The sequence below is a fragment of the Limanda limanda genome, chromosome 12 (genome assembly GCF_963576545.1).
Source record: "Limanda limanda chromosome 12, fLimLim1.1, whole genome shotgun sequence".
NCBI classification, from domain to species: domain Eukaryota; kingdom Metazoa; phylum Chordata; class Actinopteri; order Pleuronectiformes; family Pleuronectidae; genus Limanda; species Limanda limanda.
The window spans coordinates 12,853,297-12,873,625 of NC_083647.1; the positions used below are offsets into that span (position 1 = coordinate 12,853,297).

At 39.3% G+C, this 20,329-nt stretch overlaps 3 protein-coding genes across 3 annotated transcripts; all 3 read left to right on the forward strand.

The window, feature by feature from the left end:
- The first annotated feature begins 316 nt into the window (after nucleotides 1-316).
- On the forward strand, nucleotides 317-11,393 carry LOC133015741 (macrophage mannose receptor 1-like). The gene is made up of 15 exons (XM_061083008.1): nucleotides 317-506; nucleotides 800-907; nucleotides 1,435-1,695; nucleotides 1,811-1,974; nucleotides 2,065-2,195; nucleotides 3,683-3,831; nucleotides 5,824-6,053; nucleotides 7,062-7,201; nucleotides 7,286-7,432; nucleotides 9,083-9,252; nucleotides 9,469-9,585; nucleotides 10,059-10,310; nucleotides 10,396-10,559; nucleotides 10,728-10,864; nucleotides 11,016-11,393. Exons 1-15 carry the CDS (start codon nucleotides 380-382, stop codon nucleotides 11,164-11,166), a joined length of 2,448 nt encoding a protein of 815 aa, XP_060938991.1. The 5' UTR covers nucleotides 317-379; the 3' UTR covers nucleotides 11,167-11,393.
- A 2,843-nt stretch (nucleotides 11,394-14,236) lies between these two features.
- Nucleotides 14,237-17,575, forward strand: LOC133016064 (CD209 antigen-like). Its single transcript, XM_061083377.1, has 6 exons — nucleotides 14,237-14,417; nucleotides 14,625-14,747; nucleotides 15,149-15,400; nucleotides 15,487-15,650; nucleotides 15,811-15,947; nucleotides 16,100-17,575. Exons 1-6 carry the CDS (start codon nucleotides 14,303-14,305, stop codon nucleotides 16,248-16,250), a joined length of 942 nt encoding a protein of 313 aa, XP_060939360.1. The 5' UTR covers nucleotides 14,237-14,302; the 3' UTR covers nucleotides 16,251-17,575.
- Nucleotides 17,576-18,008: 433 nt separating this feature from the next.
- Nucleotides 18,009-20,198, forward strand: LOC133016063 (CD209 antigen-like). Its single transcript, XM_061083376.1, has 6 exons — nucleotides 18,009-18,191; nucleotides 18,409-18,525; nucleotides 18,971-19,222; nucleotides 19,309-19,472; nucleotides 19,642-19,778; nucleotides 19,931-20,198. The coding sequence occupies exons 1-6, from the start codon at nucleotides 18,077-18,079 to the stop codon at nucleotides 20,109-20,111; spliced, it is 966 nt and encodes a 321-aa protein (XP_060939359.1). The 5' UTR covers nucleotides 18,009-18,076; the 3' UTR covers nucleotides 20,112-20,198.
- The last annotated feature ends 131 nt before the right edge of the window (nucleotides 20,199-20,329 follow it).

The following is a 20,329-nucleotide window of genomic DNA, read 5'->3' on the forward strand; positions in this document are numbered from 1 at the left end:
GCCTTCATCTTGCACATTATATATTCACATTACCAAACAAAATGACAGTTAATCCATTTACTACAAACTAACGGACAAAAGTTGATAGCGTTTTCCAACTTTGACACCAGCATGAGGAGACATCTGTTGATGTGATTCAGTATTATTCAGTACAATTCTGCACGAGGCCTCTTGAGTGTTTTCCTGGAATTATTTCACAAGTAAAAAAATTGATATACTTCATCAAGTTTCACTTCTCTCATTGCACAACATCAAATTCAACTGACTTTATTATCGATGAACTCAGCATCGGCAGCGACCGGTGGTGTCGACACAGAGCAGCGTCCTGACAAAACCTCTCTCACGTGCGCTTCCACAACATCTCGGCTGAACTGTCAGGATGGAGGTGAAAGGAAACACAGATGGAGATTTCAATATTGAATTCGAGATGCCAATTTATCAAGAGGACTTGCACGACGAGAAAGAGTATCCCCCTCACCTCAACTCCAATAAAAAGAGGCAACAAGGTAGAGTAAGTTATTAATTTACATAAAGAAGTTTCTGATTCTATTTCATTCTATAATGTTCCATCTCACATAGAGATGTGGAGATATGTAGACATTTAAAACATGTGGTAAATGGTTTGAATAGTTCTAACAGTTTATTACCATAAATTAAGCCTAAATAATAACGTATGTATGGGATTTAATGAGCACAACAACATGGATCAAAATGAATGTTTTTAGAACCACTTTGATGATAGTGTATTGTTAGTATAGAGTGCCTGGATTTATGAATTGTATTCATTATCTCTGTCTAGTGTCTATGCTCGACATGGCACCTGGAAGACACGACAGACAGGCTGTGCTGAGCCTGGCGATACTCGCTGCTGTTCTACTGATAGTTGATATCAGCCTCGGAGTGTACTGTGAGTCAATGTTCGTGAAAGCTTTCTTGAGTCGTCAATGAATCTTTTGTATGTTATATATTAGTCAGATTTGAGAGGCACAAAAAAAACAAAAAAACTTTTTGCATGAAAACCCTAACAATAACCTTACTACTGTTAAATAAGTCAACTTGTTTTGTTTCACGTTAACATTAATGTTGGAAAGCATATTTATAACAGTTTTGCTTGAATACAAAGTTTTCTGGGGATCAAATTTTGTCGAAATTAGGCAAAGTTGTTGCACTATTTTTTGAAAAAAGCGACAAATGTCACAAACAGTTGTTTGAAAAAGGGTTTTTATTTGCATATCAGAAATTCCTGTAAGTAATGTGAATTTAATGCTCATGTGTATGTTGTGTAATACACGTTAGACTTGGCCCATTTTGTTATAATTTAGTTGGGGCAGGGGAGTGGGTGGGGCATGAAAAATATTCTAGCTCCAAAGTGGGGCATGACAGAAAAAGTTTGAGAACCACTGGTTTAACACGTCTTGTCTTCAACACTTACAGACAGTAAACTTACAGATACCCATCTCACAACTGATGATGTGGAACGCATTGAAAACGAGTTGAACAAACTGCAAGACACTTACAAGACTGCAATCAAGACCATGGCGGACGCCAGGCATCAGCTGGACAAGGAGATGAGTCGTCAGACACCAACCAACTGGGAGCTTGAACACCAGCAAAAAATTAAAAGTGGCTATGAAGAAGAGATTGAACAAATGACAGTGGCCATTGCATCAATGAAATCCCAGATACCAGTCCTTCGTGAGCTGCTTTTTTTTGTTGCTATTACTGTATATCTTATCGAAGAGGCAATAATATGTTTTTTTTGTGCGTTTATATGTTTATTCATTGTTCATTCATTTCATTTAAACTGCAGGTGATGGCTGCAGATACTGTCCAATGGGATGGGTTTTCGTGAACTCAGCATGTTATTACTTTTCTTACTCCAACCGTGATGGAGCCAGAAGCTGGCAAAAAGCCAGAGAGTTCTGCCAAAACGATGGCGGCGATCTTGTGATCATAGACAGCAAAGACAAAGAGGTTTCTTATTATTTCTCAGAAAATGTAAAATTGCAAAGTTAAAGAACCAAATATTTATTGTAAATCCTGTGAATATTTCTCATTTGTTAGAATTCAACTGTAAATGCCCTGCGAAATCCTTATAAAGGCTCTCGATCCTCTGATGCTTTCTGGATCGGACTGAGGCTTATCCATGAGGAAAAGACTTGGAAATGGTGGGATGGAACATCAATGGCTGAAGGGTAAATGCTAAATATCTTTGACACTGTAGAAATGTATGAAAACAGGTGGCAGATATTCAAAATATAACATCCCACAGCTGGGTTTATTTCTGGAAGCCACCAGCAAATCCCAACTTGATAGTGTTCTCCTGAATGATTGGTTGGCACAAAAAGGGCTTGTATTTAACTGCTGGACCTTAAAAACACACAACATAAACTTGTCTGAACTGTCTGTCGCCACAAAATAGGCTAAAAGGGATAGTTCACCGAAAAACGTATATTCACTCATAATCTACACAAAACACTATGCTAATGGAAGGGTGTGCAAAGTGTTTAAGTCCACACAACACTTCCAGAGTCTCAGTGGTAAACTTTGTTAGAGCAGGATCCCATACAGTTGAAGTCAAGTGAGTCCTTCTTCAGATGTAAACAATATAAAAGAAAAAACTAAAAATCCCTCGATACTGCTCATATGGTTTCATCCAAGTGTCTGCATGACCCGACATTCACGTTCGGCTCGAAACGGCCTCAATTACATCGTGTTTGAGGCCTCAATGTCCTCTGATATCCTCCACGGAGGCACGTTCGTGTGGCTACGTCTGCTAGCATCGCCACTTCCAGCCGACCTTTAGGCCTAAAACATGGTGTAAATGACCTAGTTTCTAGTCAAATATGAATGTCAGGGCTTTACGACACTTGGATGACACCACACAAGCAGTATGGAGGGATTTTTTGATTTTTCTGTTGTTTTATTAGGTCTGAATCAGAGGTCACAATTGACGTCAAGTTGAAGTTGTTTTACTACAGATGATTGGCCACCAAGAACACTGGGGGGGGGGGGAGCATCGGAGGGGTGATGCCTACCCAACATTCATGTTGTATATACCCCAATCAGACAGTGGTAGATTTTTTATGTTGTAAGTTCCAAGTTTACTGGTTGTGGAAACAAAGCAAATGCTGTGAGCTCTATTTTCACATTTTAAGTGTATGATTTAAAGTGTGCAGCGCAAGTGAATTTAGGGCAGATCCATTTTAGGTAGTTTAACAGAAAAAAAACATTGGTAATTATACATGAGTGTATTTTTTGCTAAATAATTGAATAATATGCACTAAACCAATCAGAGAGGCATGTCCCATTCCCTTTTAAAGTCAGGTGTATATGCACCCAGGACTATTATAAGGGTGGATCTGCCACACAGTAAAATAGAACGCTGTCATATGTTGTGCCCCCGCTTATGAAGGCGCATGTTTCTATGTTAATAATGCATTCTTAAAACAACAGTGAAATGATACACCACTACGTAATTTTCCACTGTTTCGTTATAACAATGTGCCCACAATGCACCTGACCTCATTCTAAGAGGTGGGGTCAGGGCTGCTTGGTGGAAAATGAGATGTGTGTAGATCTGAAACTAGAAAAGATAAACTGGGCCAGGCTCAGCACCACTTTGCCCCAAGTGTGAGATTCGGCCCTGTGCCACCGTAGACTAACCTATGGTTTTCTCCAGGTACTGGGATGATTTGGAGCCAATTTATTCCGGCGGTGAGATCTGTGCAACAGTGAATCCCAGACAAAACTTCTTCAAGGCTTGGAGTACCACTGGATGTGGAAGTGGACGGAAATGGATTTGTGAAAAAGCACCAACCGCTGTGAATTAAAAGTGTGTTTGTGTTGCGCTGGTGTGCAAAATCAAATGTTTGCATAAAGGGTTAACTCCACTTTACTAACTTTTAGACATCTCCTATCTCTGTTACAGTCTTTATCAAATCAATGCACAATGATGGAAGTACCCAGGGCCACGGAGCCAATGGGGGTCATGACCTTAAGATTTATCATCATTACCCCTTTTAAGGTGTTTAAGGTGTAAAGGTTATTTTGAAACTGTTATATGGTAATGGAATTGTTTCAATGTTTTCTAAATCATGTGATGTCACAACATATCGTGGCCTAAATTGCGTGAAGATTGTATTTGACGCTTCTTTTCCTGTTAACATGTCAAAATAATGATTATAATCTTGAAGTGATATCTGCTGTGTGGTTGTATTGTGTCCTAGGTCACATTTGGTGTATTTGCATGTACTGGTAGGGGCCTGTGGCAAGACTGATATATTACCAAATGTAATCCAGTTACAGAAAGGCATTCAGACCAGGGTTCAAACACACACACACACACACACACACACACACACACACACACGCCTTATCACTGGTACAGAGACAAACGGATCGATCGTCACTACTTTCAACAGTAAACTGGAGAACTCACAGTCGTGGTCAGAACCAGAGGAGGATATGTCACAGGACAGCACAGATGGAGTTTGGCCCTCCCGCCGTCAAGGATCTGGACAAGGTACATCTCACTTTAAGGTCAAATCTTCTGACCAACTCTATGTCTGAATTATTTTCAACCACAGCGTTGTTTACTCTCCATAACTGAGCCTGCAGTTTAACCTCAGCTCATTCAGTGACCTCGATTTCAGATGTAATATTCGTTATTTAAAATATTCTCCTGTAACCTTTCAGAAGGTAAAATGGCCCTGTGATAATGCACAGTGAGGGTTACTTCTGAAGATAGATATTTGTTAAAGGTTTAAATTCAGAGCAACATTTTCCAAGGTGCGTTGACGAAGGGAGGTGGATCAGCGTCCCCACCGTGCCGACTGGTCGCGCTGAGTCTGGGTCTGCTGAACGCTCTTCTGCTGGTGGTTGCTGTTTTCATTGGGATCTATTGTAAGTATGAGATTTCACAAGGAATTGCTGATTGTATCTGATGAATAGAAGTGGCATCATAAAAAAAATCAAAATATGAATGTGTAAGACTGTATTACTAATCAAGGACATAAATTAAATCCGCAGTTTATTTTCTTGAGTACCTTAGTTTAATGTGGTGTAGAGGTATTTGTCTAATGATCCAATTATATATTTATTTATCTATTTCTACATTAATTTATTCATACATATATTTGTAATGTATCTCACATTTCTTTTATATATATTTTTTTTTATTTAAACTTCTGTCATTTATTCGTCTTTCTGATCTGAATCTAAGTGGTAACTCCCTCTGTGCTCACCATGGTGTTGACCATAACAAACACAATGTCAGAACTTAAAGGTTCAGTGTGATAGATTGAAGTAAAAGGGATCTATTGGCAGAAATAGAATATAAACTAATCCTAGTGATATTTTCAGTGTGTAATCATTTAAATTGTATGAATTGTTGTTTTCTTTACACTAGAATATATATTTATATACTTTATATTTACATCGGGAGTGGGTCCTCTCTACGGAGGCCGCCATGTTTTTTACTAAAGCCCAGACTGGACAAATTTAACACCTTTTGAGTTTTTAATACAACTGAAGGCTACCATAGGTTGTTATTCATGTTTGGAGGGTGGGAGTGAGGTGAGGGGTATTCAGCTGCAACATGCAACTTCACCATTAGATGCCACTAGATTCTGCACACTGAACCTTTAAAGTGGCTCAAAAGTGTTATTTGAACCAGATCACATTTGGCATTAGATTGTGATCAACTTTGAGGTCACATCATCTAACCTGCGGCTGAATGTCTTGGACACTCACAAAAAATAACGTACCCTGACTTCACACCAGTTTTTGCCACAGTTCTTCTTTTGTTATCCCACACCTCAGGTTCCAAAGCCAAAGATCTCCAGGCTCCCAACTCTGCTGCTATGCCATTTATCGTTGAGCTGAACTATCTCAGGAGCAACCACAGTGAAATGATCAGAGCCAAATTGGAGAGCCAGGCAGCTTTAGTGAGAGAGCGTGCCAACCAAATGCATCTGATGCTGCAGATTAAGCAGCAGAAGATTGTCACGGATGTCCATCAGAGACATATTGAGACTATAGAGATAGAGAAGGCAAATCTAAACGCCAACAGAACTGCTCTAGGTAAGGCAGACCGTCATCTGTCCTGCAAAAGACATCCAGTTAATGCATTTTTTACATCACTAATTGGATTTTTAGATAATATCAACAAATTACCAATAACAACACATTTTCCACTCTTTTGAATCTCTTGTTGCAACAGAGGAAACCTGTGGCAGGTGCCCAGAAAGATGGGTTCTTCTTATATCATCCTGCTATTATTTTTCCAAACGCGAGTCCATTGGCAAGAAGAACTGGCCTGAAAGCAGAGCATACTGTATGGAACGAGGGAGCGATCTTGTTGTGATCAATAACTTGGAGGAGCAGGTGGGGTGAATACAGAAAAGGAAATGTACAATAAATAGTTTTTCACACACACGCACACGCACACACACACACAACCACACACATTTTAAATGACTTGCATCACTCTGACTGAGTCTTGGGCAGTAAGACAGTGGGAATTTGTGAGGTCACAAACCACTAAGCACCAATGAGAATGATGAGAGGTCAGTAAGTCATCCCGTCCAAATGGGTGCAACAACATCAACAGGAGAACCCCTGTATATAAAAATGGAAGACATGACAGCTCCCCAAAAGAGAAGCCAAAACATCTTGTTGGCCCCCTGCTGGCTGGCTGTAGTATCGGTCATAAACCCAGCCTCCTTTTGTATCCGGGATATTTTGGCTCTTCATTTATGGATGGTGGGAGGAACTGGAGACACGTGGTTCATCTTTAGAAACACTCAATGATCAAAACTCAGTGTCCTGGGGTCTAATGAGAAAACACCTGTGTGGCCTTGCAGAGGTTTCGAAGCTCCTGAAAATCTTGATTATCTTCTTAACAATGTTTTATTATATCAATCTGGCCCTTACATTTACATTTTCAGAGAGATGTTGAAAACGTAATGTTAAAGTAAATGAAAAAAAAAAGTTTTTGTGTAATCTTGCTGACAAACAAACAGACAGGGGTGAAACATAACCTCCTTGTGTTTGTTCAGATTTTTTTGAATGAAAACCTCCCTCATCAGCACTCGCCCAGCGCTACTTGGTGGCACAACAGCTTCTGGATGGGCCTCACTGATGTAGGGGCCAACGGGACGTGGGTGTGGATCAACAATGTGACTGAAGTGGAGACGATGTAAGCACGTCGCAGACTGAGGTTTGAATTTCAAACGTCATGACGAACAAATACAATGGTACAATGACTTTTGATTTGTCCCAGGTTCTGGTTCGATGGACAGCCCAACTACATTGGAGATCAGAAAGGGAACTGTGTTGCTTCTTATCAATCTAGGGAGACCAAGAAGACGTGGATTAATGGAAACTGTAAAGTCAACCTGCTTAACTGGGTTTGTGAGATGGAGCCAAAGTAACCACCATATCCCTCAGGGGGAAATCACGACAATAGAATAAATCGTTTGTGTGTTTGTAAACTTATAACAATAAATAAACTGCAGGTTGATACAGGAGATCCATGTTGTGTGCACTGCTGGTGTATAGTATACAGCACACACACATACACACGCACGCACGCACACACACACACACACACAAAAACACACACATTTTTCTATAGTTCTACTCCTTTTTACTATCACAACTAACTATGCACGACCTTAGGGTCTTACAGTGGGACACTTACAGTAACCCTAAGCTAAACCTAATTCTGACCCCAACCAAAAACCAACTCTCAATAAGTACTGTGAAGTTGTGAAGAAATGCCAAAATGTCCATACAATGATGATCTTTAGGGAGTAAAAATCTTCTGATACAAATATAAAGCTGACTTTTCTTCAAAAAACCTTTATTGTCAACCACTTATCCTTTGAGGGTTGCAGGGGGAGAAAACCCCAGCTGACACTGGGTGAAAGGCGGGGTTCACCACATACCACATACAGAGACAAACAACCATTGACTCCCTTTTGACAAAGAAATGTAATTGAGACTTGATATTTGACATATTTATGATATATAGCCTATCATAAATAAAAAGAACACACTAATAAAGCCAAATATATAGCATTTGAATTAAGAAAATAGACATAAAATATAAAAATGAATGTTCATCTTTTCTGCAAATTGTATTTTTACCAAGCAGTTGAAAATGCTCTCATCAGATTTTTATTGGCCATACGATAAATGGGAGGTGCTCTAGAGTCAGGGAATTTTTTGATATCTATAATATTGTGCATGAGGAACGTAAAGGAATTTGAATGCATTAGATTAAGGTGGATTATGTTTTGTGCTGGGAGTTACCATCCTGTCTCTGGCATTGGGATGAGATGAACCTTGAGACAGAAGGTTTCTCGTTGGCCTGTTGGCAGAAACATTGGACCAAGAATCTTCTCTGTAGATAAATCTATATAAATAAACTCATATATTCAAGTGAGAACATCTGATGCTCACCAAGTAAATAATTTTATTCACCACTGTGAGAGCCGATTAAAAATTCATCTGTCTTTCACCAGCCATCTGTGCAATGGGTTTTTTCTTCATCATATAGTTTTAAACCAGAAGTGGTCCTCAGTTCCATAGAAAGACTTGTACACACTGTCTCATGGTAACATTTCATTAACTTTTTGCTTCCCTGGAAGTCCATACCCAGAACTGAGAAACCAGGTGAAACTATGAAGAATAAAGCTGCTGATGAGTTATTTCTGGTGACTAATGGTGAGTGAAATGATTCATATGTGACTCTGCTAAACAAAAGGATTAAGATTAATGTCTCAAAAACTCAGATCAGATCAGGTAGATACAGCTTCTCAAATTGTCTGGACTCCATGTGAATATTTATCAAATTAACTTAATTTTCTGTTTGCAAAGTTGAGCGCACACACACACACTCTCACGCAAGCACGCACGCACGCGCACACACACACACACACACACACACACACACACACACACACACACACACACACACACACACACACACACACACACACACACACACACACACACACACACACACACACACACACACACACACACACAGGGCAATGTCCTGACAAATAATCTTTCCGGGGGAAAAAATATCCCTGTCAGACTGTTTTCATTCTCTTCTCTTTGTCAAAATGGCGGACGAAGGAAATTCAAGCTCTTTTGTTGACACATTTGACAAATTGATCTGTGAAGATGACTCTGGCACAGATGAGAACCCTCTCTACTCAAGCCAAGACAAACAGCAAGGTAGAGTAAATGAAAAGTGAACTAACGTCTTGGTGCATCAACAAGAACCTGTGATATTAGTGCCATAGAGGTAAAAAATAGGGCTGGAAACCCAGTACTGCACTCATTTCTATGTCATTCTTTATGTGTCCTTATTTTGTCTGTAAGTGATCAAGTCCTTCACCTTAGTCATCTGTCTGCATATGTCTGATCCTGATCCACCACCCCTCTGTGTAGTGTCCATGTCCATGCCGAGGCATGAATCCAGTCGGATTCCTTACAGGCTGCTCACAGTGATCCTGGCAATGATGGCTGTCATTCTCCTGGCCATTAACATCGGCCTGGGAGTCTATTGTAAGTCACCACACATCGACTTTGTTTCAATCTGCAGCAGGAAACAGCACCAACTCACCAAAATACTCCCTGTTCACCAGCTGTATTCAGACAGTGACTACAGCTGCTGAACAGGCAGTATTTTGCAGCCAGATATTTTCCTCAGGAGTTGAGGGAGAACAAACCACAGCTTAGAGGAAACTGAATATCGAACTTATATACTGCTGAATGCTGATGTTGTTCAGTGTCATCTTACATTTGTTGGCCTAAATAAATCCTTCTTACTTATGACTTGTTTGAAGCTTGAACTTCAAATACACACATCAAGCATGAAGAGATGAGAATGAAGTTTGATGATTCAATCTGTTTAGAAAACAAATACCTGATCACCTTTTTCATTTATACTGCACAGCAGGCTAGCATAAGTGGTAAGAGGATGATTATAATTCTTTTCAACAAAAACCTCTGTAACGTCATGTCCTCACCACCTCCAGACAACCAACTCACTGGTGGGAAGCAAACAATAAAAGACATCCACAGCGAGGTGGCCAAACTGCAGGCTGGTTACAGTGCTGTGATCCAAGAAAAGATCGATGCCAAGAATCAACTGGACAGAGAACTGGGTGGGCAGCAGCAACTCAAGTGGGATCTTGAACATCAGACCAGAAGATCCAAAGACTACGAGAAGCAGATTCACAGAATTGAAGATGAAGTCTCCGAGTTGAAATCCCTCATACCACTACTCAGTGAGAGCTTTTCTGTATTTATTCATCAGTTTATCAAATCCCTGATTATTTGCAACTTACATAAAAATTACATAATCATTTCCAGGCATGGGTTGCAGACACTGTAACCCGGGATGGACGTTCCTGCACCTAAGGTGTTACTACTTTTCTTTCCCTGTAACCCTTAAACTAAGACCGTGGAAAGACGCCAGACAGTTCTGCCAGAATTTGGGAGGGGACTTGGCAGTGATAGACACACCAGAAAAAACCGTAAGATTTGACATTTAGTCGGACGAAACCTGCATTTCCATCTTTGCAATAATAATTTTTAATACACCTTACACTTTCTTTTTTTGGGCAGTAAAACAGCACTGTGTTGTATGGGTCTTAAAAAAATAAATGAATGTGTGTGTATATGTGTATCACCGTTGTGGTCAGGTGTCCATAACTACATTGATAAATAGTAATCATGATCCCGAGAGGTCCGAGGCCTGGGGTGGCTTCTGGATCGGACTGAGCGATGTGGAGGAGGAACACATTTGGAAATGGCCGGATGGAAGAAGACTGACTGAGCCGTAAGAGTTGAATATTGTCATTTTCAGTGTTAGAAATGGTTGTGAGACACATTTACATATTTAAACAACTTAAAATGAATAAATTATCAATAATGTGTTTGAATGCAATGTGAGCAGATATTACGGCTCAATAACCCGTCATTTGTTTCAGATACTGGAACGACGGCGAGCCCAACAATAGCGACAATGAGGATTGTGGAGCTACGTATCCCAAGAACAATCCCTTTAAGGCCTGGAACGATGCTTCATGCAATAGTGCCATGAAATGGATTTGTGAAATGGAACCACATGACATGAGTTAATGAAACTTTTTTCCAAGGTTTAATTCAAGTGTAATTGTTAAAAGAACAACTAGTTGCACCTTAAAGACCTTCACACATCTTCCAAATTGTTCCTTTTATTGTTGCATCAATATTTTGTTGAGAATAAAAAATAGCAAGAAAGGTTTTGAAATACACATCTGAGTTAAGAAATTAACTATAAAATGTAAGATTATTATTTTACTGTAATAAATAAAATCTTGACTTTTTCTATGTACACGTGTGTTACCACTATACAGACCTAGGCAGAAGTTTAAAAGTTTACCAGGAGAATATCCAGCCACATGCCATATGATGTTTGATATTTTTAAATATAGTTCTTGCAGAGCGACATGTGGAGAGTTATCTGCCAGTAGGTTGTTAAATTAATCTTTAAATGCCACAGAAAAGATAAAAACCACAAAGGTTACATCCAAACTAATGTGATTTTGTTTTAATTTACATCGACATGTTGGGACAGTGTTTTTGTGAAACCAAAGGCATCCTCTTCTGCCAATATGGGTACTCAAAAGCCTGAAACCACATGTTCCTTTGTTCCGGACACAACCAGAGCACAGATAACTCAGTATCCCAGGATTCCTCAACTTCACACAGAGGTGTGAAAAGCCACAAGGGTCAACTCCTTTTGGTCACTCTGGACCCCATGACCTGTGAGGTCCCAGGCCAATATAAGGCCATTTTCCCCCTCTTCGCTCTCTTTCTACAATCTCCAAGGAGAGCAGGCTGTCCAGCCTCTCTTCTCCTGCATCACCAAGGGGAGAAGCCTGGCTGCTCCAGCTCACATCTTCTTTTCCATCCAACTCTTCGAGAGGAGCGCAAAGGTGCAGCTTCCAGCTCATCTCACCAAGGAAACCTCCTCGCAACTCAAGCTCTACCAACTCTGAGCAGCGACTCGATGTCCTGCAGGAAAACTTCAACCAGCATCTGAGCTGCACAGCTCAACAGAATCGCAATGGCAAAAACCACAACCAGCCAGAAGACTTCACAGAGCTGCCAACTGCACAGCAACTTCTTTTTTCCCCTTTCCACGGACGGGTAACACAACTTGGCTTAATAATTATACTAGGCTAAGCAAGACTGTTTATTCAAATCTGTGTGGTGTTTATAAGTTTGATTTGTGTTGTGATACTTTGGTTATAAATTATTCGTAGGTAATGTTACTTTGTTAGGCTCTTCACAGTCTTTCTTTGCATTTAATTCTACACTCTTTGTCTAACTTGGCAAAAACACACACACACAGACACACGCATAATCCTTCACCTAATTATCTCTGTCCCCGCTACCTGTCGTACAACCACTTCAAAAGGGGGGGGGGGGGGGGCAGTATCTTTGGGTTGGCCAGCGACCATTTTGAAAGCATGCTGAGGAAGGTGTTAACTTTTGGCCAGCCGCCATTTTGGGAAGCACGCGGTCTCACTTAGACACACACATACACATCTTTGTTTAGTAAGTACCGTTAGTAAATTGTGTTTTTATTCTTTATTATATTCATATTAAATGTTTTTTTATCTTTCACAAATTTTCTTTCATTAATGTTGCATAAGTGAATTTTGCAAACCTCTTCACTGTCAAGAACTCCATATCCTTCAACTTAGCTAACTATCTCGATGGTATTTTGATTAAAGTTATTAATTTAATTGTTAATCAGAGTTCCAAATTAGAAGTTAGTACTTTTATGAGACTATATGAATAAATTGGCTATCTTTTCCCTTTTTTTGAAAGGAAGGGACCCGAGGTAGAACTTTAATCAATTAAAGTTATGATTTAATATTAATATTTTTAATATTAATATTTGATTTTGATAACCACATTAATTGAATACCGAAAGGCACACCATTTTATGGATAACGTTTAATGCATTAGAGGTAAAGTATTATTGCACAACACACAGCAGCATTTTAGCTCTGTATCAGTAATTATCTCCAACACAACTAAAAACACACATCAAGTGAACATTCATTGATAGAGAGGATTTGTTTTCTCGGACTGATGCTGATGAGTTGGAACTGTTACTGAACTTAAGTGTTTTGTAATGTTTTGTCTTAACCACTGGTAGTTGTGTCATAATTTCTTAATGCCTACACTTTTGCCCGTCTATACTGCAACTAAAGGTCACCAGTGTACCACATACAGAGACAAACAACCAATGACTCCCTTATGACATGAAATTTAATTGAGATTTGACATCTTTATGATATGAAGCGTATCATAAATAAAAAGAACACAAAAATATATAGAATCTGAATTTAGAAAATAGACATAAAATTAAATGTTCATCTTTTCTGCATTTTTTATCCTGTAAAATTGTATTTTAACCAAACAGTGATACCAATGTGCAGTTGAAATGCTTACATCAGAATTTTAATGGCCTTTAATATTTAACAGTTACCATCCTGTCTCTGGCATTGGGATGAGATGAGCCTTGAGACAGAAGGTTTCTCGTTGGCCTGTTGGCAGAAACATTGGACCAAGAATCTTCTCTGTCGACAGATCTATGTTGTAATAAACTCATATATTCAAGTGACAACATCTGAGGCTCACCAAGTAAATAATTGCATTCACCACTGTGAGCACCAATCAAAAATTCAGTCGTCTTTCACAAATCATCTGTGCAGAGTGTTTTTCTTCATCTAGTTTTAAACCAGAAGTGGTCCTCACAACCATAGAGAGACTTATACACACTGGCTCATGTAACATTTCATTAACTTCTCTGGATGTCCATACCCAGAACTGAGAAACCAGGGGAAACTATGGAGAATAAAGCAACTGATGAGTTATTTCTGGTGACTAATGGTGAGTGAAATGATTCATATGTGACTCTGCTAAACAAAAGGATTAAGATTTATGTCTCAAAAACTCAGATTAGATCAGGTAGACACAGCTTCTCAAATTGTCTGCACTCCCTGTAAATATTTAACAAAGGAACTTCATTTTCTGTTTGTAAAGTTGCGCAATCGACACACACACACACACACACACACACACACACACACACACACACACACACACACACACACACACACACACACACAGGGCAATGTCCTGACAAATAAACTCTCCAGGACAAAAAAAAAATCCCTGTCAGACTGTTTTCATCTCTTCTCTTCTCTTCGTCTAAATGTCGTACGAAGGAAATTCAAGCTCTTTTGTTGGCAAATTTGACAAACTGATTTGTGAAGATGACTCCGGCACAGATGAGAACCCTCTCTATTCAAGCCAAGACAAACAGCAAGGTAGAGTAACTGAAAGTGATCTAACATCTTGGTACATCAACAAGAACCTGTGATATTAGTGCCATAGAGGTTAAATAGGGTTGGAAGTCTGCACTCATTTATATGTCATTCTTTATGTGTCCTTATTTTGTCTGTAAGTGATAAAGTCATTCACCTTAGTCATCTGTCTGCATATGTCTGATCTTGATCCACCACTCCTCTGTGTAGTGTCCATGTCCATGTCCATGCCGAGGCATGAATCCAGTCGGATTCCTTACAGGCTGCTCACAGTGATCCTGGGAATGATGGCTGTCATTCTCCTGGCCATTAACATTGGCCTGGGAGTCTATTGTAAGTCACCTCTCATCGACTTTCTTTCAATCTGCAGCAGGAAACAGCACCAACACACCAAAATACTCCCTGTTCACCCGCTGTAGTCAGACAGTGACTACAGCTGGTGAACAGGCAGTATTTTGCAGCCAGATATTTTCCTCAGGAGTTGAGGGAGAACAAACCACAGCTCAGAGGAAACTGAATATCAAACTAATATACTGCTGAATGCCGATTTTGTTCAGTGTTCAGCTATATATAAGCTGAACAGTTTTGTGTTCAGAATGAAGAGATGAAAATGAAGTTTGATGATTAAATCTGTTTAGAAAAAAAGTGCCTGATCACCAGTATAAGTGGTAAGAAGATGATTATAATTCTTTTCAACTAAAACCTCTGTAACGTTATGTCCTCACCACCTCCAGACAACCAACTCACTGGTGGGCAGCAAACAATAAAAGACATCCACAGCGAGGTGGCCAAACTACAGGCTAGTTACAATGCTGCGATCCAAGAAAGGATCGATGCCAAGAAGCAGCTGGACAGAGAACTGGGTGAGCAGCAACGACTCAAGTGGGAGCTTGAACATCAGACCAGAAGATCCAAAGACTACGAGAAGCAGATTCACAGAATTGAAGATGAAGTCTCGGGGTTGAAAGCCCTCATACCAATACTCAGTGAGAGCTTTTCAGTATTTATTTATCAGTTTATCAAATCCCTGATTATTTGCAACTTACATAACACACCATGTTGTCATTTCCAGAAACGGGTTGTAGACACTGTAACCCGGGATGGACGTTCCTGCACCTTAGGTGTTACTACTTTCCTTTCCCTGTAACCCTTAAACAAAGATCGTGGAAAGACGCCAGACAGTTCTGCCAGAATTTGGGAGGGGACTTGGCAGTGATAGACACACCAGAAAAAACCGTAAGACTAAACATTTAGTCTGACGAAACCTGTATTTCAATGTTTGAAATAATAATTTTTACTCCACTTTATATTATCTTTTTTTGGGCAAGCAGCTTTGTGTTGCGTGGGTCTAAACAAAATAAATGAATGTGTATGTGTGTATCACCGGCGTTTTCAGGTGTCTATAACTAATTTGATAAAAAGTCATCATGATCCCTCGAGATCAATATACCAGAATGGCTTCTGGATCGGACTGAGCGATGTGGATGAGGAAAACGTTTGGAAATGGCCGGATGGAAGAATACTGACTGAGTCGTAAGAGTTGAATATTGTCATTTTCAGTGTTAGAAATGGTTGTGAGAGCACATTTACATATTTATACAACTTAATATGAATAAATGATCAATAATGTGTTTGAACACAGAGTGAGCAGATATTACGGCTCAATAACGCGTCATTTGTTTCAGATACTGGAACGACGGCGAGCCCAATGATCAGAGCAATGAGGATTGTGGAGCTGCGTATCCCAGTCACAACCCCTTTAAGGCCTGGAACGATGCTCCATGCAATTACAACCTGAAATGGATTTGTGAAATGGAACCACATGACATGATTTAATGTAACTTTTTTCAAGGTTCAATTTAAGTTAAATTGTTTGAAAGAACAACTCACTACACCTTAAAGACCTTCACACATCTTCCAAATTGTTACTTTTATCGTGCCATAAATATTTTGTTGAGAATACAAAATAGCAAGAAAGGTTTTGAAATACACCCCTGAGATAAGAAATGAACTATAAAATGTAAGTAACTTATTTTACTGTAATAAATAAAATCTTTACTTTGTCTATGTATACGTGAGTTGCCACTATACAGATCTGGGCACAATTTGAAAAGTTTATCAGGACAATATCCTCCCACATGTCATATGACGTTTGATATTATTAAATATAGTTCTTGCGGAGCGGCAGGTGTAGAGTTATCTGCCAGTAGGTTGTTAAATTAATCTAGAAATGTCACAGACAAGAAAAAAAACACATTGGCTACAATCCAAACTAATATGTTTTTGTTTTAATTTTAATCCAGCGCAGCATTTTAGATTCGTATCAGTAATAATCTCGAATCATACTCTCACACCTAAAAACTCGTCCCGTGACCATTCATTGATAGAGAGAATTCATTTTCTCGGACAAATGCTGATGAGTTGGAACTGTTACTGAACGTAAGTGTTTTGTAACGTTTTGTCTTCACCACTGGTAGTTGAGTTGCGTCATCATTTCTAAATGTCTACATTTTTGCCCGTCTATACTGCAATGTATAGGTCACCAGTTACCACATACAGACACAAACAACCATTGACTCCCTTATGACAAATAAATGTATTTGACACTTGATATTTGACATATTTATAATAAAAAGCCTATCATGAATAAAAAGAAAACACAAATTAAGCCAAATATATATAATTAGTATTAAGAAAATATACATAAAATGTAAAAATTAATGTTCATCTATTCTTCATAGTTTATTCTGTAAAATGTTATTTTCACCAAACACTGATACCAATGTGTCGTTGAAATGCTCAAATCAAATTTTATTGGCCATATGATAAATGGGTGGTGCTCTAGAGTCAGGGAATTTTTTGATATCTGTAATATTGTGCATGAGAAACGTTAAGGAATTTGAATGCATTAGATTAGGGTGGTTTATGTTTTGTGCTGAGAGTTACCATCCTGTCTCTGGCATTGGGATGAGATGAACCTTGAGACAGAAGGTTTCTCGTTGGCCTGTCGGCAGAAACATTGGACCAAGAATCTTCTCTGTCGACAGATCTATGTTGTAATAAACTCATATATTCAAGAGAGAACATCAGAGGCTCACCAAGTAAATCATTTTATTCACCACTGTGAGCACCGATTAAAAATTCAGTCATCTTTCACCAACCATCTGTGCAGAGGGTTTTTCTTTATCATCTAGTTTTAAACCAGAAGTGGTCCTCACAACCATAGAAAGACTCGTAAACACTGGCTCATGTAACATTTCATTAACTTGTTGCTTCATTGGAAGTCCATACCCAGAACTGAGAAAACAGGTGAAACTATGAAGAATAAAGCAACTGATGAGTTATTTCTGGTGACTAATGGTGAGTGAAATGATTCATATGTGACTCTGCTAAAAAAAGGATTAAGATTAATGTCTCAAAAACTCAGATCAGGTAGATACAGCTTCTCAAATTGTCTGCACTCCCTGTAAATATTGAACAAATGAAGTTAATTTTCTGTTTGTAATGATACACAGACAGACAGACAGCACGCACGCAAGCACACAAACACACAAACAAACACACACACACACACTCACACACAGGGCAATGTCCTGACAAATAATCTCTCCGGGAAAAAAAAAATCCCTGTCGGACTTTTTTCATCTCTTCTCTTCGTCAAAATGTCGGACCGAGAAAATTCAAGCTCTTTTGTTGCCACATTTGACAAACTGATTTGTGAAGATGACTCCGGCACAGATGAGAACCCTCTCTACTCAAGCCAAGACAAACAGCAAGGTAGAGTAAATGAAAAGTGAACTAACCTCTTGGTGCATCAACAAGAACCTGTGATATTACTGCCATAGAGGTAAAAATAGGACTGGAAAAACCCAGTACTGCACTCATTTCTATGTCATTCTTTAAGTGTCCTTATTTTGTCTGTAAGTGATAAAGTCCTTCACCTTAGCCATCTGTCTGCATATGTCTGATCTTGATCCACCACCCCTCTGTGTAGTGTCCATGTCCATGCCGAGGCATGAATCCAGTCGGAATCCTTACAGGCTCCTCACAGTGATGCTGGCCATGATGGCTGTCATTCTCCTGGCCATTAACATCGGCCTGGGAGTCTATTGTAAGTCACCACACATCGACTTTGTTTCAATCTGCAGCAGGAAACAGCACCAACACACCAAAATACTCCCTGTTCACCAGCTGTAGTCAGACAGTGACTACAGCTGGTGAACAGGCAATATTTTGCAGCCAGATATTTTCCTCAGGAGTTGAGGGAGAACGAACCACAGCTCAGAGGAAACTGAATATCGTACTTATATACTGCTGAATGCTGATTTTGTTCAGTTTCTTCTTACAGTTGTTGGCCTAAATAAAACCTGGTTACTTATGACTTGTTTGAAGCTTGAACTTCAAATACACACATCGAGCATGAAAGATGAAAATTAAGTTTGATGATTAAATCTGTTTAGAAAAAAAATGCCTGATCCCCAGTATAAGTGGAAAGAAGATGATTGTAATTCTTTTCAACTAAAACCTCTGTAACGTTATGTCCTCACCACCTCCAGACAACCACCTCACTGGTGGGCAGCAAACAATAAAAGACATCCACAGCGAGGTGGCCAAACTGCAGGCTGCTTACAGTGCTGCGATACAAGAAAGGATCAATGCCAAGAAGCAGCTGGACAGAGAACTGGGTGAGCAGCAGCGACTCAAGTGGGAGCTTGAATATCACACCAAAAGATCCAAAGACTACGAGAAGCAGATTCACAGAATTGAAGATGAAGTCTCAGAGTTGAAATCCCTCATACCACTACTCAGTGAGAGCTTTTCTGTATTTATTCATCAGTTTATCAAAACCCTGATTATTTTCATCTTACATAACACACCATGTTGTCAATTCCAGGCATGGGTTGTAGACACTGTAACACGGGATGGACCTTCCTGCACCTTAGGTGTTACTACTTTCCTTTCCATGAGCTCCCTAGACAAAGACGGTGGAACGAGGCCAGACAGTTCTGCCAGAAGTTGGGAGGGGACTTGGCAGTGATAGATACACCAGAAAAAACCGTAAGATTCAACATTTAGTCTGACGAAATCTGCATTTCCATGTTTGCAATAATAAGTTTTACTCCACTTTATATATTCTTTTTTGGGCAGTAAAACACTACTGTGTTGCATTGGTCTTAACAAAATAAATACATGTGTGTGTATGTGTATGTATCACCGGTGTTTTCAGGTGTCTATAACTAAATTGATAAAAAGTCATCGTGATGCAGAGAGATCAATATACCAGGGTGCCTACTGGTTTGGACTGAGCGATGTGTATGAGGAAAACGTTTGGGAATGGCCGGATGGAAGAAGAATGACTGAGTCGTAAGAGTTTGATATTGTCATTTTCAGTGTTAGAAATGGTTGCGAGAGCACATTTACATATTTATACAACTTTAAATGAGTAAATGATCAATAATGTGTTTGAATACATGGTGAGCAGATATAACGGCTCAATAACCCGCCATTTGTTTCAGATACTGGAATGACGGCGAGCCCAACGATGGCCGTTCCAACGATGGCGAGCCCCACGATGGTAACTATGAGAATTGTGGAGCTATGTATCCCAGTGACAACCCCTTAAAGGCCTGGAACGACGCTCCATGCAATATGTACATGAAATGGATTTGTGAAATGGAACCACATGACATAATTTAATGTAACTTTTTTTCAAGGTTCAATTTAAGTGTAATTGTTTGAAATAACAACTTACTGCACCTTAAAGACCTTCACACATCTTCCAAATTGTTCCTTTTTATTGTCACATCAATATTTTGTTGATAAAACAAAATAGCAAGAAAGGTTTTGAAATACACACCTGAGGTAAGAAATTAACTATAGAATGTAAGTTACTTATTTTACTGTAATAAATAAAA

Excerpts from the sequence above, each read along its gene's own strand:
- LOC133016064 (XM_061083377.1), top strand. The coding sequence starts at position 14,303 with ATGTCGTACGAAGGAAATTCAAGCTCTTTTGTTGGCAAATTTGACAAA. Across the intron at positions 14,748-15,148 it reads CATTGGCCTGGGAGTCTATT|ACAACCAACTCACTGGTGGG; the intron begins GTAAGTCACCTC and ends CACCACCTCCAG. Across the intron at positions 15,651-15,810 it reads TAGACACACCAGAAAAAACC|GTGTCTATAACTAATTTGAT; the intron begins GTAAGACTAAAC and ends CGGCGTTTTCAG.
- LOC133016063 (XM_061083376.1), top strand. The coding sequence starts at position 18,077 with ATGTCGGACCGAGAAAATTCAAGCTCTTTTGTTGCCACATTTGACAAA. Across the intron at positions 18,192-18,408 it reads AAGCCAAGACAAACAGCAAG|TGTCCATGTCCATGCCGAGG; the intron begins GTAGAGTAAATG and ends CCCTCTGTGTAG. Across the intron at positions 19,223-19,308 it reads ATCCCTCATACCACTACTCA|GCATGGGTTGTAGACACTGT; the intron begins GTGAGAGCTTTT and ends TGTCAATTCCAG.
- LOC133015741 (XM_061083008.1), top strand. The coding sequence starts at position 380 with ATGGAGGTGAAAGGAAACACAGATGGAGATTTCAATATTGAATTCGAG. Across the intron at positions 2,196-3,682 it reads GGAACATCAATGGCTGAAGG|GTACTGGGATGATTTGGAGC; the intron begins GTAAATGCTAAA and ends GGTTTTCTCCAG. Across the intron at positions 6,054-7,061 it reads AGACTATAGAGATAGAGAAG|ATTTTTTTGAATGAAAACCT; the intron begins GCAAATCTAAAC and ends GTGTTTGTTCAG.